Source organism: Gordionus sp. m RMFG-2023, chromosome 5 (genome assembly GCF_954871325.1).
Source record: "Gordionus sp. m RMFG-2023 chromosome 5, tfGorSpeb1-WG-v2, whole genome shotgun sequence".
Lineage (NCBI taxonomy): Eukaryota > Metazoa > Nematomorpha > Gordioida > Chordodea > Parachordodidae > Gordionus > Gordionus sp. m RMFG-2023.
Genome location: NC_088779.1, coordinates 8,772,765 through 8,797,497, shown reverse-complemented (window position 1 = coordinate 8,797,497; position 24,733 = coordinate 8,772,765). Strand labels below are relative to the sequence as shown.

General features: G+C 27.1%; 1 protein-coding gene across 1 annotated transcript; it reads left to right on the top strand.

Moving 5' to 3' along the window:
* Positions 1–8,435: 8,435 nt before the first annotated feature.
* LOC135929495 (uncharacterized) lies at positions 8,436–19,854 on the top strand. The gene is made up of 7 exons (XM_065466101.1): positions 8,436–8,621; positions 8,664–8,825; positions 8,870–9,019; positions 9,142–9,450; positions 16,756–17,645; positions 17,910–18,072; positions 18,191–19,854. The coding sequence occupies exons 1-7, from the start codon at positions 8,478–8,480 to the stop codon at positions 18,365–18,367; spliced, it is 1,995 nt and encodes a 664-aa protein (XP_065322173.1). The 5' UTR covers positions 8,436–8,477; the 3' UTR covers positions 18,368–19,854.
* The last annotated feature ends 4,879 nt before the right edge of the window (positions 19,855–24,733 follow it).

Sequence of the window (24,733 nt, the reverse complement as noted above, 5' to 3'; positions counted from 1 at the left end):
AGGCAATTCACTGAACACCTATCTCAATGTATAGAATTGAGGTATACTAACATTGATCAACTCATTTCTATAGAAGACTTAGATCTGTGCAAGTCATGTAAATATACAAAAAAACTATAGCGAATTTTGTTTATTTTCTCTTTTTAATGAAAATATGAAATTCGAAACTATTTTATTGTCACATCTATCTTTATATAACAGGGGGGGGGATTTTGCAATCGGAATCAGGAATTCAATAAAACAACTAAATTAACTTTATAGTCAAAATGACAACAAGTCTTTCAATTTATTTACACTATTAATATTAACACCAAGAGAATTTACCTATTTGTAGACAGACATTTAAAATGAAAATCAGCCCTTGCCCTGTTCCAAAGTAATTAAATATATGTGCGGATTTCTCTTTGCCCTATTTTAATCTCAGTCTATAGACGTTTAAACGACAGTTTTTCGAACTGTTGTGTACATTTATGTGCCGGCCCGCAATCATGTAGTCCGCTAGGAAAAAGTTATTCAAAATTTGGTAGAAAATAAAAATAATAATAGATTAATAACGGCAAGAAAAATATAAAAAAAATTACTATATGTTTATAATAATGAAATTGAATAGGGAAAATATATCAAATACCCAGGCAACCTCACTAGTCAAGTATTTAAAAGAGGATAAAGTTATCCCAAAAAAAGTTAATTTTTTCAACCTTCCTAAAACCTCATTTTTAGTAAACGAGGTATATTCAAGCGTTGCGTTATTGCAAATTGTTGCGATGCGTTGATAAGAAAATATGTGATACGATTATTGTCTTAAATTATTTTTTAAAACTGAATCATTTTAACGCAACGCTTGAAGATAACGCGTTTACTATAAATGCAGTGTAAATTAAAAGTTAAAATTTATAGAAATTTAATTTGTGTCTATTTAGTTTAATATTTTAAGAAATTACCTAAAAGGCCCATTAATACCAACATCAACATGAAATAATATGATAATAAAAAAATTGTATAAAATGTATTATATTTCGAATCTATAAAATTTTTTTAAAATATTATAAGTAAATAGCTTTTTATTTAGATTTACTATTTCTATTATCACGGCGATTCGGCGCGAAAATTTTTGTGCATGCCAATTCAGCATAATTATTTTGCCTGTGTCGATTCAACGAGATAATTTAGTACATGTTTATACATGACAATTTGACATACCAAAGTTTGGGGTGTCGGCAATTTAGCGCAGCGGCAATTCTGTGTGGATCAGGGCAGTGACAATTTTAAAATTTTTCCAACATAAAAATCCAATTTATTGATTGGGTTTAATGCATTATTAGATCTGTTGCAGTGGTCTCACTAATTTATTGTCGGTATGTTTGGGTAAGACCAGTAATGTATTGTTTAAAAATTTGGCGGGGGAGGGTGGTCTATGATTTTTAATTGATATATTATTCAAAAAATATGATATATATAAAAAATCTATTTTTTTATTATTAATAATATGAACAAATTCTTTATTTATATTATATTTTAAAAATATACCACCGATATAGAAATGAATAATATAAATATGAAATTAAAAAAATTTCATAAATTTTTCATTTATTCTTTTCTTTAGGCTGTTTTCTCTGAAAAGATTTTATTCTCCTGCGATGATTTATTTTTATATTCATAATACATGGATCTGGAATCCATTGTGATAAGGTACATTAATATTTAAAACAATTTATTTTTCTCTTGGATGATGTATTAATAAATAATTTAATTACACAACAATTTTATGCAAAATTTTTCAAAAATGTGATATAGATTTAACTGTGGTTATAGAAATATTATTATATTACAACAAACTAAGAGATAATATCAATCGAATTTAACGAAATTTATGTGTATTGAGGCAGATTATATGATTTTAAAAAGATTCACATGCCTCTACTGCAACTGGGCAAACAATCGTTCAAATATTAACGTGGATTTAATTGAGGATCCCTGCAGAATAACCGTTTTTAATCCACTTTTTGATACATTTCAATCAATGAACGCTTTGCGATTCATAAAATGATTTTATCCAATTTTCAAATAGTATTACACAGAAATCTGTCTTAGGATGTATTATATTAAATCTTGATATTGAAATTAAATAATTAGCTCAATCTTATTCAGAGGATATAATATCTGAAGGCCATATGAGATGACCAATTAATTTCAGAATTTAAATTTATACAAGAAAAATTAATTACTTCAAAAACTTCCATAGAAGCATTGCATACTTTAGACAAAATTTGTTGTAATTTCCAAATATATTAAAATTATACCAATTAGTACTATTTTCTTTATTACGGTAAATAAACTAATCCCAGATGCTCGACATCCGAAAATCGATTTAATGAACTAGATTTACTTAATAGTATAATTAGAGAATAAATCCTTATTTATAAAACAAATAATTGAAAAATTGACTGAATCGCAAAGAAGATTACATTTCTCTTTATGCACGATATTTTGATTAACTTTTTAAATCACCATATGTTTTTATATTTTATCGTGATTTTCATACCGCGTTAGATAGCTAGAATAGTTTTTAACAATATTATATTAGCTCTTAGATTATAAAATTTTAATTTTTTTTCTAACAAATAACAAAGAAAAATAGGATTTAAATTTATCACTTTTGAAAAAATTTGGAAAGGAGGCTAAAAATCAAAAATAAATTCGCAGGAGGCTTAGTAACCCTCCTTGCAATACACCCCCTGGGAAAGACATAGTCTAAAATCGCTTGATATATTATAAGTGTTTGTCTTACATTATTCATCCTTGCAATCCAAATTAAGAAACTTTTGGATACTTTTTTATACAGGGCGTTTAAAATTTTTTTTTCCCCCTAGAATCAAAATTTTATGAATATTTTCCAAAACATTTGTCTAGAAATATATGAAATATGATTATAGATTACCCAAGAATTAATAAGAATCATTTCAAGATAAATTATCTAAAGGATAAATATGAACAAATGTCGTAATTTAGGAATTTGAGTTAGTCTCGGTAAAAAATGTTAAGTAGTTAAGAATGATTATTCTTAGGAACATTACTCCCCCACCTCCCTTCCTCTCTTTCCCAAAAATGTATACAATATATCACTATAAAGAAGAATTTGAAAGAAAAAAATTTAGTAAAGATTAATACCTTTAACCACTATAATTTAAAGTTTTTAGAAAAAAGAATTTATATAAAAAAATAAAGGAAAACCCAAAGTTATTTTTATAAAAATATAATACAGCTAAAAACCTACAATAAGTGAACCTAAAGACCTCTAATAAAATTATGGCTGAAAACCCCTCTTAATAAGGTAAATCCTGTATACGCCTATGTAAATTTCGGATTAAAATAGCAGAAATATTTAAAAAAATATATTGTACAAAACTATAAAAATTATGTTATTATAAAATTTTTTTTTTTTAAAAACGCATGAGTAAAATTTTTTTTTAAACAAAATGGACAAAAAAAAGGACTATGGAAGTAACTAAATAAGTATTATTTAAAAAGAGGTGCAGGAACCAAAGGAGAACTGTTAGAACATTAGTATTTATAAATTTTATTTAAATTGAATTTTTTAATTACATAAAGTGATAAAATTTATTATATGTTTTAATTAAAATATTTGACCGTAAATTTTCCTTGTTGACATATAATACTTATCCAGACGTATGATTCATTCATTATTAATTCATTTTGAAGCATCGTTGAATATAAATCAGCATCGTAAATTTTGGAAAATTTTGGAAAATTTTAAATTTTAACAAATTTTAAATTTTAGTAAATATTATGGTTAAAGAAAGAAAGAAAGAAAGAAAGAAAGAAAGAATATAAACAAATATTAGTTATTAAATTATTTTTAAATTATTCACCGTAATCATATATTTTACTTATTTTTTATTTTTTAGTGACTTATTGTTAAAAATCTATTAATAAAATTAAAACTAAATGTAAATTGAAAGATTATATAATTAGGGATCTTTTATATTTTATGAGCATTTATTTTTACAAACAGTAATTACAAAAATAGCATATCTCTAAAAAAAGAAACAATTGATCAAACCTTTATTTGATAAGATTTCTGCAGGCCTAGATTAATAGGTTTAAATGAATGTGCATAGCTTACATTGGTTGGCTTTTTCGAACATAGGCTAGCATGGTATCATTTATTAAAAACCAATTATAATTTTTTTAGAGTGTTTATAGAATTAAAAACACACTTTTACAATTTAAATCTTCCTTTATTTTTGTAAATGAATTTTGGAAGCGAAGATATTTAATTTTGGTAAACGTCGAGGGCTAATGAATTAGTTTTTTCTACATGTTTATTTCTTACAAACTGCTTATTCGTGAATTCTTTTTAAAAATAAAAAAGTTCGTTATTTGATGTTTTAAAGCTTAGCTAAATTTAGGTCTTTAGATTTTGAATTTATTTTCGCAGAAAGTTACCATATACTTTTCCTCAACTATTCAATGGACTTTAAATCAAATATGTACCTAACGGGAGGAAGAAGGTAAATTCATGCTCTTTATATTTCTTTAAAGCTTATGGAAGCTTTCAGTCTGTAGGGAGGATAATTGGTTAATCTTTTTTGATAAGGATGGGAGATAGGTAGTAACTTCTAGCTTATTGCCTCCAAAGTATTTTTTTTCATAAGATAAAATAGTTATAATATATCCAATTGAAAATGTTGATATGACCGATTAATACTAACCTTTAAATTGTTTTTTTTAATGTTTATATAAATTAATTTTTTTATAAATTGTGAAAATTGATTTTTTTATATAAATTATTATTTGATTTTTTGTTTGAAACATGCTATATAAGCATGATATTTTTAGTTTTATAGATGTAAAATTTTAAAATAAAATAAATAAAATTAAACTCCTAACTTTAAATATTCTTAAAAAACTTTAATGCTCTATATATTTCTTTGAAGCTTATGGAAGCTTTGAGTCTTTAGGGAGGATAATTGGTTAATTTTTTTTGTAAGGATGGGAGATAGGTAGTAACTCCTAGCTTATCGCCTCCAAAGTATTTTCTTTCATAAGATAAAATAGTAATAATATATCCAATTGAAAACAATTTGGACCATCTATTGCTTTCCTCAACATTAAAACTTCTTTGTTTTTTTTTATTTTATATTTCTACAAAGTATAAATATTTTTAAACAATACCATAAAAAATTTTCCAACATAACTAATATTTATATCAACCCTATCTAAAATTAGCACTAAAATGTAGGCAGCTAAATTTTTCAGTATTTTAAGTAAATTAATAAAATAGCTAACATTTGTAGTAATACCAACTACTAATTTATAAACAATACGACTACTAATTTATATTTAAATTTATTTTTAACATCAAACTTTTATTTTTATTTTTCGAATGTTCGATTCTATTTTTAATATACAATATACATAATTAATCATTTATTAATTTATTACATTCAAACAATTTTAAGTTAGATTTCTTCAATAAACCTCTTTGTAGGTTTACGGTTTCTTGATGAGCAACGTTATGTGGTATTTGTATTTGTGTTTGTATTTGCTTCATTCACTGGAACAACCATTTCTGTAACTTCCAAAGAACTTTCATGATTTGGGATAACTAAACGATTTCTTAACTGATCTGCATGCTTCCGTAATGTTTTCCCATAAGATTCAACAATATAAGAATAAAGTCCTATTCTTTCTTTAATTACTCCCTCTCTCCAACCATTGGTATTTTCATTATTTAACCATATAGGTTGTGAGATTTCAAATTCTCTTTCCTTTGAATGTAAATCATGATGAAGGCTTTGTTTATCATTAGCCCTTACTATTTCGTGTTCGGCATTTGGTCGGATCCAATCCAGACTTGTTTTCAATTGCCTCCCAAACATAATTTTAGCAGGAGATCTCCCTGTGGAACTATGCTCTCCCAATCGGTAGGTTGTTAAAACCTGTGTCATAGCTTCTTCGGGATCGCTAATTGAATCTCTCGTTGCATAATACCGACCTTTCAAAGTTCGTACTGTACGTTCAGCTAATCCATTTGTTTTTGGATGATAGGGTGCCGAACGTATATGACGTATGTTATTTAAATCACAATACCTACGGAATTCCCCTGATAAGAAATGTGGTCCTTTGTCTGACACACTGTACTTGGGTATTCCAAACCTAGAAAACCATTTATTTAGTCGTTTTATCATAGCATCAGCAGAGGTATTCTGCATTAGATCAACTTCTAACCATGGTATATTTTTCTGGCATCCAGAACATATTTTGATAAAATTTTCTATATCAACATCACATCTGGGCCACCAACAATACAATCTAAATATAGATTTCATTACATTTTCCCCAGGATGTCCCCAGTGAATCATTTCTAACACTGCATTTCTTAATTTATTAGGAATAACCAATCTCCCATTCCATTCTATAATATTACGATTGACAGAAAGCTCTTCCCGTCGATTATAAAAATTAACTATTTCTTTATCTTTATGACGATCAAAGTTTCGCCAACTTTGCTGAATATGTATTGCTACTTTTTTTAATATTAAATCTTGCTTCGACTCTTTTCGCAGAATATTTTCTGACAATTGCATATCATCCAAATTAATACTTCGAATATCCAAAGCATGTTTAGAATCTTGATTCTCTTCCGAAATTTCTTGGTGTTTATTAATCAAATCTCGAATTCTAGAATCTAGTGTTATGCAACATTTTTCTTTTTCAATATTGTTGACCAAATTGCGTACTTGTTTAATCATAATCTGACGAGGCATTTCTAAATTGAATGCTATAATCCATGGTAATCCGAAAAGAGGCACCCCAATTGTATTCATTATTACCACTGGTAGAGTCCTTGTCTGTGATCCAATCCTAACATTGACTTGGGTCTCGCCCTTGACGTCTAACGGATGATCACCATATGCAGTCAATGGACTGGTTGGCCTAATTTTTGGTCGCCCAATACTTGTCCATATATCAATTCCTATCAATGACGCTTGTGCACCAGTGTCAAAATCAAATTCAACATCTAACCCATTTATCTCTGCAGTTAGTTTTGCTCGATTCTCTCGATTTTGTTGAATCTTCCAAATATTATGAATAGAATCACTTGATGACACTCTTATATAATTTAAATTCTTTGATTTACAGCAAACTGCAAAATGACCAATTTTTTTACATTTATTACATGCCGCATTTGTAGCTGGACATCTCACTTCTCGGTTATGAATAAAACCACATTTATAACATTTAAGTTTATTTTAATCTTTATCATTATTATATTTGTATTTATTATTCTCTTTATCAAATGTATTATTATACTTGACTTTATTATAGCCTTTATCAATTGTAGTCGTCGTTTTTATTGGATGTTTATAATTATTATCATTATCATTTCTTTTGTTATTAACATTTATCTTATTAACAACTGGCATATTTTTATTTGCCATTTCTTTATCTGCTCGCTCAGAAGCTAATGCCAGATCAAGAATAAATTGAAAAGTCAGTACATTATTATCTCTATCAAGACCGTCGGGATATAGAGCTCTAAGATCTCTTTCCAATCCCGGTATTTCCATGCCCATCATAAACTGATCACGTAAACGCTCGTCAATATCATTAAGATAATGACAACGCTTGCCAATTGTTCTAATTTTATCTGCAAATTCAGTTATGGTTTCAGTTGTTCTCCGTAATCTAACGAAATCAAATCTAGAAGCAAAAGCTGTTGACGTCGGTTTAAATAGTTTAAAACATATTGACTTAATTTCCTTAAAAGATAAAGTTTCGATCGAATCAGTAAACAAAAACGGTCCACCAACTCAATATTCTTATTGCCAAAAAATGTTAAAAATATATCTTTATATTGACATTCAGATGGGCTTACGTTTTTTAACCGAAAACTGGCTTCCCATTGAGAAAAATATTTGTGGATAGAAGTATCCAACTCGAATTTATCAAATTTAATCGTAGATAAATCCGCTATTTTTTTTGAATCTCCATTTAAGGAATTATTTTCTCCATTTAAGGAATTATTATCTCCATTTAAGGAATTATTTTCTCCATTTATCGTCGCCATTTGTAGTAATACCAACTACTAATTTATAAACAATACGACTACTAATTTATATTTAAATTTATTTTTAACATCAAACTTTTATTTTTATTTTTCGAATGTTCGATTCTATTTTTAATATACAATGTACATAATTAATCATTTATTAATTTATTACAACATTTTATAAGGTGTTCAATTGTCTATTTTATGACCGGTTGTTGCGAAGTCATTGAAGCTTGATTGCTTTAAATGACATTTTATTAATACATGCATATTTTTTAAATTTAAAATTTTCTCAGAATTCTCGAAAAATTAATTTTTCGCCGCAATATTATATAATATAAAAGTTATTTTAATAATTTATTTGATATGCCCTTTGATTTTGAATTTGTATATCATTATTATGGCTACTAACCTTTCTACAAATTTTCATGGTCTTAGTTCTTATATGAATGGAAAAGATTCAGATAACATTCATATAAATTCAACTAAAGCTCAGAACATAGCTTTAATTGAAGGAATTGATTGTTTTGGCAATGAACGACAAGTTTTTTGAAAACTATTTACTATAATTCATTATTTTTAATAGGTATTATTGGAACAGGCAAAGTTTTTTAATAATCCATGGTTAAGTGATATTCTTATTAGAGTTGGTGAAGAAAAGTTTTATGCACATAAATTGATATTGGTTCGTGCTTCTGAAGTATTTGAGAGAATGCTTAGTGATGAATGGAATGATTCCCCAGAAAAAGTAATTAAACAAATTTAATAGTTTTATAATTTAAAAATTAACAGGAATTAATCTTAATTGAAGAAAAAGAATGTATTAATGTTTTTACCAAATTTTTAAGATATTTATATGGATGTCATATAATTTTAAATGCTGAAGATGCTCTACCCATATTGGTTCTAGCAGATAAATATAATGTGACTGATCTAAGACATGTAATTTTGTGATAATTTTATATTTAATTAGATTTACTTCACTTTTAATAAATTTAATCCCTTAATAACATTGTTTTTAGAGTAAAAATAATATAGTTAACTATTAAATTTCATTTTTATAGGTGGCCATCCAATATGCCATTAACAATATTATACCTAGGCTTCAATTGAAAGATCTTTTTCACATTTGGTTTCAATATGCTACCAAATGTTACCATTCTCCACTCATAATGGCCTGTATTTCATCATTAGCAGACAAGATGGATGATATAACTTCACTTGATGAATGGAAATCAGAATGGAATGGACTTGACAAAGATCAACTTATTGAAATTTTAAAATGCTCAGATCTGGTTATTAAAGATGAATACCAGTTATGGCTGGCAGTTGAAAGATGGCTCTTGGTTAAGGTTCAGAATGATATAACTAAGGTAAAATTTCAAAAAAATATGTTTAATTTCAAAAAAATATAAAGTCAAATTTCTCAAGAATTTAAGCTTAAATTTGGTTTTAGGATAATTTGGGGTTTGAAAGTTTTAGCTCTTTATTTGTCATGTATCATGGCAAATGTATTTTCTTTGATTGTAGATAATGCAAATCAGAAACCTGCAGAGGTGCTATTTGCACAGTCTGGCTTAATTTTTTTAAAAATTTTTTTAGCCTGGCCCAGCCTGGATTTTTTAAAAACATATTACATTTATTTTAAATTTTCTAATGATGGTGATTTAAAATATCTGACCAAGCCCTGGTATTTTTTTTAAAAAAAAAATTTAGGCTCGGCTTGGGTATTTAAAAAAAAAGATTTTAGGCTTGGTTGGGTATATTTAAAAAATTAAAATTCAATTTGGGCAGGTCTCTGGTGCAAATATTACAAGATTTAATTTTTCATGCATTGGAATTATGTAAAATAGTTCCAAATTTATGATGTCCACTTTGCAAATGCATAGATTTCTTAATATATAGCCAGAATGAAAAAGGAAGTCATAATTATAAAGGAAATCCTAAAAAATACAATTGAATACTTTCAACCTTTGTCTTTGACAATTAAGAAATATAAAATATAATATTTGTGGACACTTCCATAAAAATTTGTGCAAAATATCCAGCAAATTTCTGCACATCACAAACAAATAATTTTAAATCTCTATGTAGCTTAATTTTTATATATATTTTCAAAAAACCTCTTGAAAAATTATCTTGTTTTGGTGTTATTGACATTTAAAGTTTTTAGTATATTTATGATAGTTATTCATGAAACTTTTTTATACATTAATTATTCTAGGTTTACAAGGAGTTTTAATCTTGTATCAATTCTTTTCTTTCTAATTATATTACATGAAAAGAATATATATAAACTTTTTTAAAAGGTGAAAGTTAAAATGTCAATGCTCAAATGTAACCAGTTAGGCTTTTTTCTTCTTCTTGTACCTTACAAATTTTACTACCATACATTTTTTTCACCCAACATATTAATAAAGATGTTCAACATGATATAGAACACTTTTGATAAGATCTTTTATATATGCTGTTGAGCTTGGTTAGAATAGGACTAAAGTTAAGCTAAATAAATAAATAGAATATTTCCATAATTTTGTAATTATTTAAGAAATTTTTATCCTATTTTCAACTAATGTGTCAAGATGATGAATTTGAATTTTTTTTTTAATATTTAAAATAATACAAAAGATTTTATAACATTTTATAAAGGGGTTAAAAATTTCTTGGTATTATCTATTTTAAAATACTATCGTTCATTCGCGGCCATGGAATTTAATAATAATATTGATTTTTTTTAAAAAATTAATTTTGTGTCTTACTATATCGATTTATTTAGGTTTTCATTAGCATACTTAGTAGTGTTATTAATAAAAATTATTGAACCAAAATTAAAAGGAAAAGGAATAAATTAATTTAATATAACTTAAATATTTAGTTTTGAGTTTGACTAATAGTCTTTATAATAATTTTTGTTAAATAATCTTTTTATAAGGGTTGGCAAGTCGGTCAATTGACTGGTCATAAAAATATAATAATTTTGCTAAAGCTTGGTTTGAGAAAGTTACCTATATTACATTATATACAATTATCAAAACAATTGGCATCGTCACTAAAATATAAGGTGCAAATACAAATGTGCAAGAAAGCTCTAAAAGCAGCTGTTGAATAAGATGGATAGTTGTCTGAAAGAAATTACAAATAATATATTAAACGAGAAATATTTTGGACGAAAAATTAAAAATTTTAAACTATTCTTTACATTTAGTTATTATTGTAATTGCAAAGGTATAAATGCACTTTGGCCCACGTAATAAACGTTATTCTAAATTTGGAAACACATAATTATGATCACGCGATGATTTTATAATTTCTCCACCTGTAAAATTGGATATTTTGTATAATAACAATCCTAATACATGTGCTCACTCTGCTGATTATTTATTGGATCCTTAATATAAGAGGAGCATCTTACTAGTAATAAATTTGATGAAGCACGTGAGATACAAGAATTAGGCATCAAATGATGATAATCAAAGTATTTTAAGGGATATAATAAATTTCAGAAGTCAAAACCGCGATATCTTTAATAGCCAAAATATGCGGAAAGCAGTAACTTTCATAAAAAGCAATCAGATTTCAGCTTCAAGGGTTGGGATGGACTTTGTCCACCTTGAACTTTAAGAGAAGTGTCTAATATCTTACTAACAATATCTAGTTATACTTCTCTTTCATAAAGAAAATGGTCGGTTTGGGGTAATATTCAATAATAAGAAATGAAATCGATTGAAGACTCGACTACAGGGTTATTGGTAATAGTGTGTCATAACCTAAGATTGAATAAAAATATTTAATGATATTAGATATAAATCAGAACAAGACTTAGTCAAACATTTTATAGATAAAAAATAATACAATTTAATATTACATCATAGATTCATTTTTTTTATTATATATAAAATAAAATTAATATTGAAAGAAAGATATGTTTATAAATATAAAAAAACATTCCCTCGATAAAGGCGATAAGCAAAACATTTTTTTTAATAAACATGCTTAGGAAATAACCTGTTATTATACAAAAAACTTCTTCTCCCTTATAAATCTCTATTACCAAACCAATTCTAATCCCTTTATTTCAAATATTATTATAATATATATATGCTAGCGTTAACGTGTTTTTTCTGGCAATGTGTTATTTTTTCAACTTTAAAATCATTTTTTGAGCACGTTTTTTTTTAAAATTTAAAAATCGGATTTTACCGGAAATATATTCAATCATGTTTGGAATACCTATCTTATGAATCGTAGACAATTTTGCTGATAACCTTTGAGCCATTTATAATTTTTATAAAAATTATATGGAAAATCGAATATAAATTAAATTAAGTTTAAAAGCGAAAAATGGATTTATCTTTCCCCTTCTCGTAAAATTTTTTTTTTTAAAGGAAATGATTCATATTTATTTAAGAAGGGGGTAATTATGACCTTTTTTTTTTTAAAAAAAAGAGAAAATATTAATTTATTAAATCACAACTCTAGGCAACTTCCATTTTGCCATTTTTTGAAAGAGCCAATTATATTTTTGTTTTGCGATTTTTTTTTGAAAATAAAATGACGCGATCTTAAAATTAAGAATAATTTTTAAATATTAATCTTTTTAAAAAAAAACAAAGTAAAATAAAATTATTAGCATCAGAATTTCTAAGAATTAATATATTTAACTTCCAAAATCGGAGGGAAAAAAATACTATTTATAGCCGCTTCTCCGAATTTCGATGTTAGTTATCATCTTTAACTTCAAAGCTTAAAGATAAAAATAATAAAATAAATATATCCTATTTATTACTACGTTTTTTTTTAAAAAAAAAGAAGTTATTTATTTAACTTTTCGATTTTTAAAAGCATTTTTTAAAAAAAACTCATAAATTCAAATTATAAAATTATAATTCTTAGAAGCACTAGCAAGCGTAAACTTTGTATAAATCATCAAAAATTTGTTATCCTTTTTTTTTGCTTTTTATTTTGTTTGCTCAGGTTTTTTTTTTATTATAAAAATTTATTTATTATGTTTAATTAGCTTTTTTTTTTAAAAAAAAAATCAAAAAAAAAAATATTTTGACTCCGCTTCCGCTATATTCGTATATACGCGTACCTAATTATTTCTATATTTTTCTTGTATTCTGATTAGTTAATTCGTGTTAGGGGAAATTTTTTGATGATTTCTGGGAACGAAAATTAATTTATAGTTCAGGAATAAAAATAAATATAGAATAATAATAATATATTTGAGTTGTTAAAGAACGTCAACTTTATGCCAACTCAGATTAGTGTTGTTAGACGGCTCGATTTGAGCTGATTTTTAAAAAGTGATTAATTAATATTTTATCTAGAATAATATTACGCAAGCCTGAAGATTTTGCTCATAGATGGCACTAAGGTCGAGATATCGATTAGCGAAATCACGAGGTTTAGAGCAATATTTTTTTGGCTAAAATATTGAATTTGCCGTTTTTAAACGTTTAAAAACACTAACTCAAATATGGCTTACAGCCAAAGCTAATGACATTGATACTAACCCAGACTGGTCATTCATTCATTAAAGGTGTTCATAACAGACATTATAGTCAACTGTAATTAATGGCAATGATTTCTAAGACTTTATTGTGAAAAAGAGTTTAAACGCCTTTCACATTTCGTCTAATAGGCCTCTCAATGGCGGATTTTAGTGTGTTTACACTTTTTTTAGTAATAGGTTATCATTAATTTTGTTGAGATTGAGTCTCAAAGATACTTTTTTAAAATGTAACAGTTAAAAGTTTTTATGTAGTTACATTAAAACAATTATATAGTATTTTGTAAATCGTTTCAAAGAGAAAAAAAATTGAAAATGTTAGCAGTAAAATTGATATAATTTAAATTAATTAATTTTTAACAAAAAATCGGTCCGGTGGTATTGTTGTTAAACAGCTCGATTTGAGCCTATATATAAAAAACGGCTAACCCAATATTTTATCCGAGACTAAATATTAAGCAAGCCTGAAGATTTTGATCATACATGGCACGAAAGGTTTGAGCAATCTATTAGCGGAATCTCGAGGTTTAGAGCAATATTTTTCTGGTGAAAATATTGAGTTAGCCGTTTTTAAAAATCGGCTCGAATCGAGTCATTCAACAACACTACCCGGTTGTAAGATTAATGAATCCTCGGTATTATCTACTTTCATATCATCAGTTTTAAAATATAATTTGGAATAATATCCTTTTATTTGCATTTATTGTGATCTGATATTAAAAATACAAAAAAAAAATTTTTTTAAAACGTAAAATTGAGATAGAACACTATAATGCTCAGCCGACTAGTTATGCTATTTCGCTTTCAGGTCGAGCATGCAGATCTCTGTTATATATTGATATATATACATGTGAGATAACATAAGTATTGTTAATATAATTTAGAATCGATTATTTTTGCGAAATAACACCTTAAGATTTAATCAACACTCAGGTGACACATTTACATAGAAAAAAATATAAATAATAATAATTTTTTTAATAGAAAACGGATTTTTTTTTAAAACTAAAGATGTACCAAACTTTATTAGGTCCCGTATCCGACCGGCAATAGATTCTAAAGATCGAGGTTCGACCGGTTTCTTGAAATTGAGGAGCTAACTCAGACTTATTCCCTATTATACTTTTACCCACGATTGAAACGATATTTTATTTAGATTAATATTTATCAGAGACATACAGAGGTATACTATTTGGAAGGCCCGGCCCATGTACCCGGGTTTAGGGCCGGGCTTGCAGGTCTCTGATATTTATACAATTTTATGCTTTATTATTATATTGAATTTTTTTTTTGTAGACGTTTAGCCATTGTTTTAAATTTTTTTAAGAAATTATAAATGAAAATGCAAAAGTCCGTTATTTTGAGTAATTTTAGCTTCTTATTGTGTAAATTGTTCAAAAGTGAAATCGAAAATATGAGCCAACATATGAATATTTAGAAATCGTCCCGAATTAGCCGTGGAAATCTATCGGGATAATAATTTTTTCCTGAAATAAAGCGACACAAACTTGTCTAATTATCAGTTTTAAAATTATTTTCGGGACTCCGGCTTGCTTTAGGAAGAGATGCACCGGTCTCTATATTAAATGAGTCATTTATTTTCCTAATTGATATAATTTAAACTGATTTAAATAATCGACCCTGGTTTTGATAAAAAAATATATTTAGACTCCACCCCTGGTTTATTTCTTAATAAAATTTTACGGCTCGATTATCATATCCGGGGCCGGCCTGTAGGTTTCTCATAACTTTGTTGCCATGACCATCATAATTATACATAAAATTTATAAATATTTTTTGGGAATTTTTTTATTATTTTACATATATATTCTAATCTACACCGTACTTAAATTATTATAAAATATTATTTATTACATAATATATAAATTTAATATTTTTCTATATTTTAATGATATTATACCAAAGGTCAATACAATTAAATTTGTTATTTTTTTTTATATATATTTTGTCATCTACATTTATTTACATATACAATATGCATTAATTTTAAATTAAGAATATCTATTATACATATATACAATTATATATTTGACGTAACAAAAACCTTATATACTTAAAATTGAGGCGTACGTATGTAACTATATTGGAACGTGACATTTATTTTTATTTAAATAATACTTAAGCAAGTAAGGTATATAATATTTTAAGTAATATCCATATCTGCGTATTGTTTCACCTTTATGAATTAAATTCCTTTTTTTTCTAAGAAAATCATAAGATAGATACTTAATTAGCAATTCTGTTTTTTTTTAAATTTATTATTATTCTGTTCTACTTTACTTTTTTTAAATATTTATGTTATAATAATCTTTATAAATGTAATGTTTTTTTTTAAAAAAATTTATGGCTAAAAATGTAAATGTCCGATTAATTTGTAATTTTATTTATTTGTGCGCCATCTTGTAGGATGTCGCTATTAAACAAAATAACAAGAGATATATAAATATAATTTATTCATAATATTCCTTTTTGCCAAAATATTGGAAAATAGAGTTTAAAAAAATAGTTTCCATTTCTGAATAATTTTTAAAAAGGATTTACGGTTTCTAAATATTTGAAAAATGGAGTCTGATTTTCTGTTCCTAGGGTTCCCGTGCCAAACCTTATTATTTAAAAAAATCACTAAAAATAAATTACAACAAACTTTGAACAATTACGCACCTTTTCTAGAACACCGGTTTTTCGGGAATTTTATAATGGATTCTGTGATTCTTATTATTTTATCTTTTTTGGGGCGAGGATAATACTAAAACTAATATATGTCCAAGGAACGAGATAGATTAATTTTTGAATAAAAGTATTTTATAATTTTGGCAGATAATGTATCTTATTACCATTCTTTTTTTTTTTACATAGTATTTTTAAAAAAATCTTAATTATTATTTTTTTACTTAACAAGCACATAATTTTACTGTATTCTATCAATTTTATTTGTTTTTTAAATGCTATGAAACGTGATAATTATCAATTTTTTTAAATATATTATTTTACGATATTTTTTTTTATAAACAAGTCATTAAATCTAAGGTGACCTTTGGAATTTGTTTCATTGATTTTAACATGTCCACAATCAATGCTGCTTTAAAAAAATCATTTGGTCAAGAGGCAAAAACTCCTACAATTATTTTTCAATTTTATTTTTTAGGCCATCGAACTGATTGCTGACGTTTTACCCTTTGTTCGATTTCCCATGATGACGGCCGATCAGCTCTGCGAAGTGGAGATAAATAGTAAGCTAGCCCATCAATTTCCGGCCCTTTTCGCCCCGCACCTGGCATCGGCCTACAAACATCATGCCCTATCCCTCACGTCGCTGGCTCATTATTTTAATAATACTTCCGCCTCTAGTTGCAATAACAATCAGACCTTCGTTTCTCCCCCATTTCAGGATAACAATGTTAACCATAATCGCAATGTCGATAATACTACCAATATAAAATCGAACCTCGGCAGCGATAATGGTAACACGCATGTGCTTATTTCCTTGTTGAGCCCACTCTTTTTTAACGCTTACCCCGTAATGCCAAATCCCGATTCTTGCGACAATAAAGCAATAAATAATAATACGAATTCATCGCACGCTGCAAGCCATTTCTCCCTTCAAATCAATGGCGACTTAAACCACCCCAATTACCATAATCCTAACGCTAACAATTGTGCCAACAAAAGCAGTATCAACCAACCCATTGGTCACGCGAACTCAGGTTCGTCAAACAATACTCTTATCATTTACGCCAACCCTAACGCGACACCCTATTCTAATTCATACTCCAGTTTTCCCATTTCTCCCTCTTATCCATATACTTCTCCCAAATTAGTCAACATTCCCAGCTCGCATACCTTTCTACTTCGCAATTACACCGATGAACTCCGTTGGGACAAACGACTCGTAGTTCCTAATCTTTCGAAAGTGGCCTCTCACACTGAGCTGGTCTTTTACCTCACTACTCGATCCTCTTCTACCCCTCATTCCCATTACGATTGGGAACTCAAAGTTCATCCTAGAGGGTTTGGTCCGGCCCACGAGAGGTTCAGGTAATACGTACTTAAATGATAATCTTTTAGCAAATAATTCTTGATGTATCTATTTAAAATAAAATTAGTGCCCCCTTTGAATGTTGTCAGTCTGGCCTATACAGTTTTTTTTAAAAAAATTTCCCTCATCTCCACCCTATCTGCTAATGGCCCAGTTTACCTGTTTACATAGGCATGATGCTAGCAGAACTATGACGAATAAGAAAATATATGATTACTTTAAAAGTAAAACAAATGTCTTATATACTATCATTAACACAATAGGTGTACTTTGGGCCCGGCCCCGGGATTGGATAGACCTCGTTCCGTGGAATATTCCTTAGCACTTGTGAATCCATTGAACTTGGAGAAAGACTCTAAAAGCGAGAAAAACTTTGGCGAAGTAGTTTCAAAGTTCAATAATGAAGGCGGATCATCTTTTTTCAAGGTTTATTTTATATTATGTTATTAACCAATTAGATGTAGCGACTCGGACCTGTTTCGCAAGATATTAAAAATTTACAGGAAACAATTTTTTTTTGAAAACCATAATCTTTTTTTTAAAGTGCGTTGCCGGGAGAAAATGTTTTACTCGTACTCGTTACCCAGTAGACACTCTAGCCGAAACTGACAAACGAGTAGATTTGAGTGACGTCCTTCCATCTACAACTAATAATTTCTTGGAACCTTTTCTTACTGACGATAGGCTAGTGTTTCAATTAGTCCTTAGACCTATAGAATGAAAAAGAAACGAATGCAATGAATATTTAAAAAATAAATAAATGCACGAGTGATTGAACGACTTGGTCAATAAATCCCGACTTCTTTTTTTATATATAGAGGACATTTAATCCTGCCCTATTTATTTATATACGCTTTTTGACTATCATCTTCTTGTAACCCAATTTAATACAATTTTTTTATTTAATTCAATTAAATAAATATGAATCACAGACAGAAATTTCATGGACAAAAAAACCTGGATAAAAGTACCTCGGACAAAATATCCCAATTTTGTAAATTTTTTTAATGGCTTAAAAAATAGAAAAGTAATTTTAAAAAAAATATTAACTTTTTAAAGCGTTTAAATTTATTTTGAGAATTAGGTATTTTTGTCCGATGTCTTTTTGTTATATGCCCTTTTATCCAGAATACTTTTGACCAGGACATTTCTGTCCATGATCCCTTATATTTCATATAATCAACCATTTATATAACCTTAAATAATAATTTAAAAATATTCTTTTTCGTCCTTTTTTTAATACACTTTATAGTAATAAATTATTTATCTCTTTATTTTTTTTAATACTAAATTGTTATTACTTATATTATGATCCAAAAATTAATGATATCCATTTCCATATTATCTCAGTATTTATTTACTATTTAACATATATCAAATAACCTTGACTAATTTTTTTTGTATGTAAGAAAATATTGTTAATTATTTTAACATGGGGATTATATATATATATTTTTTATTTATTTATATCATATTCATGTATCAACCACCTTCACCTATATAATAATCTAAATCGGGACATATTTTTCACTGCAAAATTAAAATGAGGATTATTTGTCCAATTATATATTAAATTAAAAAAATTAATTTAATAAGTTAATATTATTTTTTTTGCATTCTTGATTTAGCGTTAAATTTTTGCCTGGAGTTATTTCATCGTCAAATAATGCGTCAATTTAAATGGTTTTCATCATACATGGGTGAATAATAATTAAAAAAATCTAAATATTGTACACATTCTAAGACTGTGTCCAAAATATCAAATATTCAATTCGAAAAACTTTTTTAAAACTTCATCGATTTTTTTTAAAACACAAAAATTAAAAAATGTGATTAAAACATGTTTGTAAATTTTCAGAACTTTATCACTAGATTTCCTTTAAAGGTTTAAAAACTCTTAAAAAATAGATTTTAAACACAATCTAATCTAAATTAGGCATCATTGTGTGTAATTTAGAAGAAAAAAAATCTCCATCGCTAACACTCTATTTAGAAGGCAATATATTTCTATTTTGATTTTTATTTATAAAACGGTTTCTAGGGATTTTTATGGGGAATTCATTTTTTTTAAATAAAAATATAAATGCTCAAAACCTCAAACACCACCATAATAATGTTTATGTAATAATAACATGTTCTTTTTGTAACCATTTGTGTTTTATATTTTTTTAACATACTTTGTCATATTTTTATGATTGTAAAAACTTAAAAATTTTTTTTTTAAAAAAAATACATGTTTTTATACATTAATTATATTTTATAATATTAATATTACCATAATAAAAGTCATCATAATTATTTTTTATAACTTTAAGGTAAGACGAAGACGTTAATAACCTTTAAAAATGGTTGACTGTCAACCATTTATAATTCATGAACACGTGATATACCTAGCAGAGGACTAATTTTTGAAGTCCTGTTTGCTTTTGAAAAAATTTAAGCCCGCGTTTTTTTAAAACAAATTTTGATCATTTTACCCTCCATTTTGAATTTGTAAAAAAAAATTGGTTCCATTTTATAAATTACTTCAAATGAGTAAAATATGAGCGGTAAATGAATTTTAAATGGATCCATTAAATATATGATTTTCAGCTTTTAAATTTATTTTAAAAAGTAATGTTTGAGTTTTAATTTTTGACCCGGCTCGGATTTTCAAAGATACTTGGTCAGTCGGGTTGGACCTGCAGGTCTTGAATATTTTTAAGAAACAGAAAAAAAAATTTCTCATAGTTTTAGGCGGAGTTTAGAATCTGGACTAAAAGAAAAAAAGTTTTTGGGTTTGATTATTTTTTTTAAAAGTGGGTTATGTCTCCTGAAAATTTAAAAAGACTGGGTTCAGTTTTTTTAAATTTTACCTTTCGAGGATTTCGGTTTCTAAACTTAGGCAACGAAAAAAAATTTCGAACAATAAACATTTATATAAAGCCTTCTAAAGATTATAGTTATGTACTATATTTATAGCTGTTTAAGCCAATTTTTAGCCGGATAAAGAGTCATCTAAACCGAGTTTTTAGCCGGAAATTATAACTATTGCCACGATATTTTTCTAAGAAATATACCAGCTCAAATGTGAAAGAAACTAATTTAAATTAAAACGCCTTAATGACAACGGATTTTCGCCGGCACACGCCTGTGCCGAATTAGCTGACATTTTGCCATTACCCAACTATACTAAAGATACATCATACAAAATATTTTGCGTAATATGCACATAAATTGGTTTAACTTTTACTAGAACCAGAGCAGCGATTAGTGCAAAGCCCGCAACCTATTTTTTTTAAAAAATACAGGTCGGGCTGGGTCGTGTAGAATTTTTTTTTAAAAATTCAGGCCTGGCCAGGCTTATATTTTAAATATAATAATCATTCAATTTTGTGAAATAAATTAGAATATTTAAAAAAATTTTACCAAGAAATAAGGCTGTCAATATTTTTTCATTTGTAGGAATATTATTTTATAATTAAAAATGATATTTAAATTTTTTTATATTTGAATAAATTCAGGCCAGGCGAACAAATAAGTTTAATTTGGGGCGGGGCTTTTCTGGATAAAGAGGAAAAAATGGAAAAAATATCATTCGGGATAGATCTCTAGCACATATGCCATCTTTTTTAACCGATGCCACCTATCAGCTGATACCAAAAATTAAAAAAAAATAAAAGATATGATTTATATATTGTAACTATTTATTTATCGGTGCATCATTGGATTCTTATAAATCTTTAAGAGAGGTTTTTGATTTTCTTTCTTTCTCTGCTACTTAGATTTCCTTAAAATTTAGTTAGTAATATTTTTGCTATATGCCACTCAGGGGATTTACTATAGCGAAGTTATTAATTAATAAATGAATTATTAATTATTTTTCATGTTTTATAAGCATATATAAAATAGAAATCAAATTGAAAATCCAAATATTTAAAAAATAATATATATTTCTAAATATTTTTTTATAGTATAATATAAAATAACACCTGCATCACAGGTTTTATTTTAACGGTTTCTAATTATATAAAATATATATTTTTTTTACAAATTTGATCTAGAAATAATATTAAAAGTTGTATTTTGCTCAATGACATATAATAACTAGACTGACGATGCATTCATTAAAGGTGTACATCAATGAAAACAGCTGGGGACCCCATTTTAATTACCCATATTATTAAAAATTTTAAACAAGAGGCCAATTTATTCCTATGTCGGACGCAAACTTTATTAAAGATATGCTTGATCATCGAGATAATAAGGAAACAAGTTATCAATTCAATAGTAGTTTTTAACATGAGAATAATTACTATACTGGTTACCAAAATGGTGGGTCCAGCTGATTTGCATTCAACTACCCTTCCAAATGCTAATCTTATGGATTTCCTTATGGATTTCCTTTGCTTAGGTAAATTGTCGGTTTTAAAGGGCCGACAAATATATTTTTGCCCCAGGCCGTCAGCATGGCCCTGGGGATTACATTAGAGCTTAATTTAGTTAAACTAATAAAATAATGTCAATAAATACAACCCATCCCAGTATAAAAAAATTTGGCTAATTTAATTTAGTTATGCATAGCCATTAAATTTATTATTTATCAAATTTTATATACCTATTATTAAGCATGAAAAAAAACGATTTTTCTATTTCTTTTTAATTACCATTAAAATTTTATAGGAAATTTAAGATGCATCCAAAGTCAAAATTTTATTTTAAAAAAATTAATTTATTATTAAGATTTACGAAATCGAGTTTGGATGCATAATGTATAAATGCGAGAATTACTAAAATTGTATAATTTTCAGGCCCTAGAATATTTTGTAGTGGGCATATCTATTCCGATTCTTAGCCAATAGCTTATACACGTAATTGCTTGCGTTGTCTTATTGGAAAGTCGGTTTCTTTTTTTTATGATACTATCCTCTGCCTTGGGAAATATGTGTTCCTAGGGGAATAGATGCAGCTTGTTTAGGATTATAAGTATAGTGTTTTCTTTATAAATTTTGAGTGACACCGATAACCCATATTCGCGGGTACGGTCAATGTTAGCATTTGCCCGCATTGTGTTAGTAACGGGGGTTGGATAATGAAGGTGTCATAAGTGATCGGTGGATCACTTCTTTTAAGTTTCATGAGAGGAAATGAATGAATTCAAACTTCCCCAAAAAAGATATAAAAAATAAAATATATATAAAGAATAATTTTTGCTAAATTAGTTAATTGAGATATTTATAAAAAGACCTACCCCGTCCAAGTTTCAAGGTACTACCAGAAGGCCTTTATCAAAAGGATCGATCTACCTATCAGTCCAAACCTGAACCTGTCTAAGTTTGTTAGAGCCTGACTGCTGACATTCATTACTCTGTTTTTTAATAAAGATTTAGGATCAGGATATGGTTGTGATCATCATGAAGAGAGGGAATGTAGTCCATGACAGCACTAGAATTTTTACCCAAAGGGGCTCTATTGTAAAAAATATTCTAAAAATAATTTTAGAAGTGGCAAATTAGAAGAATTATATATAAAATTGCAACAACAAAAAAAGAAAAAATCTATCTTTAGCAAAAATTTTTTTTATCCATTAACTAAAAATAGGAGATATTCAATTAAGTTTTTAGGAGGCTTGAGCTTCCTTGCCTTCCTCTAACGACTGATTTTATTCTATTATATTACTATGACCTTACTAGTAAACATACATCAATAAGGGTAGAAGAAATTTATTTTCATATAACTTGCAGGATAATTCGGCTTCTAGTAAAAATATTTCAACTGGTAAAGGGATAAATTGTCGCTTGTTTATAGCATTTGCTTCCAAAATTTCCCCTCATGTAGCAACCGTTTGTAATCGTAATTATTTTGGGTAATTATTTTTAAAGAAGTGATAAAATAGACATGATAAATTTTTATAAAAGTATTTTAGTTTCTCTAAAATTTAATAAAACCCAAATTGTTTATACACGAACCTTTGCCCAATTACAAAATAAATAAAAATATTGTTTTACAAAATGATATCCATTTTGAAAGCGATAATTTGTCTACAAATTTTTTTATGAGAATCGCGACGAAATATTTTTTAAAAAAATTGTAAAGTTATACATGTATAAAAAATTGTGTAAAATGATTAATTATTTGTTGTATGGGATACAGTTGGCGCATGTAAACCTTAAGGGAGTTTAGAACATTTTTTTTTATATAATGATACATAGTATTCATTATAAAATGAATCTGTATATCATTTATTATTTCCGAACTTCAAAGTAAATGTTTAGTTTGGAACATAATTTATATGTGTTAAATCATGCAATTTAATTTTGAATACACACAAAAGAGGAATTAGCAAATAGAATAATCTTTCTTCTTATTATTTTATTTTAATCTAATAATTAATTCTTAAAATAAATTTAAAATCATTTTTATATATCATCTAGACTTTTTTTTTTGTTACCTTTGTGTTAAATATAAATCATCTTTTGTCTATTTCTATCAAGCAGTTTTATATTTTAAGTGAGAATGTAAAAAACCTGGAGGAATATAATATATAATCAAAAAGTATTGTATCAAGCTAACCTATAGTATCCAAACATGTAACGATGAAGAAAAATTGTATATTTTAAATTTAAAAATGTTGCATAATAGGGCTCAAACTATGAAGGGACATCTGGGAAACAAGCAACCGCAAAATTTTCTACCCCCTCTCCCTCCCTTAAATTGACTATATGTTTTTGGGGGTAAGTGAATTGTAATTTTAGAAATTATAAATATTTGCATAAATTATATACTTATTATTGCCCAATTCAGTTATTAATAATTATTTATGTTTTACTAGGCTAGTGTTAATGCATGCTAGTTAAACAACGACCAAATTTGGTTAAAATAAGACTCATTTATTCTATAATCACGTGATTGAGTCCGATTTACTATATAACATCTTCCAAGTATAGAACGGCCAAGTTGGCTTCACAAAAAACCCCATAAACCTTACTGGATTCGAACGATGGTCGATCATCAACGCACTCACCGACTAGGTCACAGAATAGTAAAACATCAATCTTTTTCATAATTTATATAAGCATATGACGTTTCTGACGTGCTTGGTATTTTA

Excerpts from the sequence above, each read along its gene's own strand:
- LOC135929495 (XM_065466101.1), top strand. The coding sequence starts at position 8,478 with ATGGCTACTAACCTTTCTACAAATTTTCATGGTCTTAGTTCTTATATG. Across the intron at positions 9,020-9,141 it reads ATGTGACTGATCTAAGACAT|GTGGCCATCCAATATGCCAT; the intron begins GTAATTTTGTGA and ends TCATTTTTATAG. Across the intron at positions 17,646-17,909 it reads CCGGCCCACGAGAGGTTCAG|GTGTACTTTGGGCCCGGCCC; the intron begins GTAATACGTACT and ends TTAACACAATAG.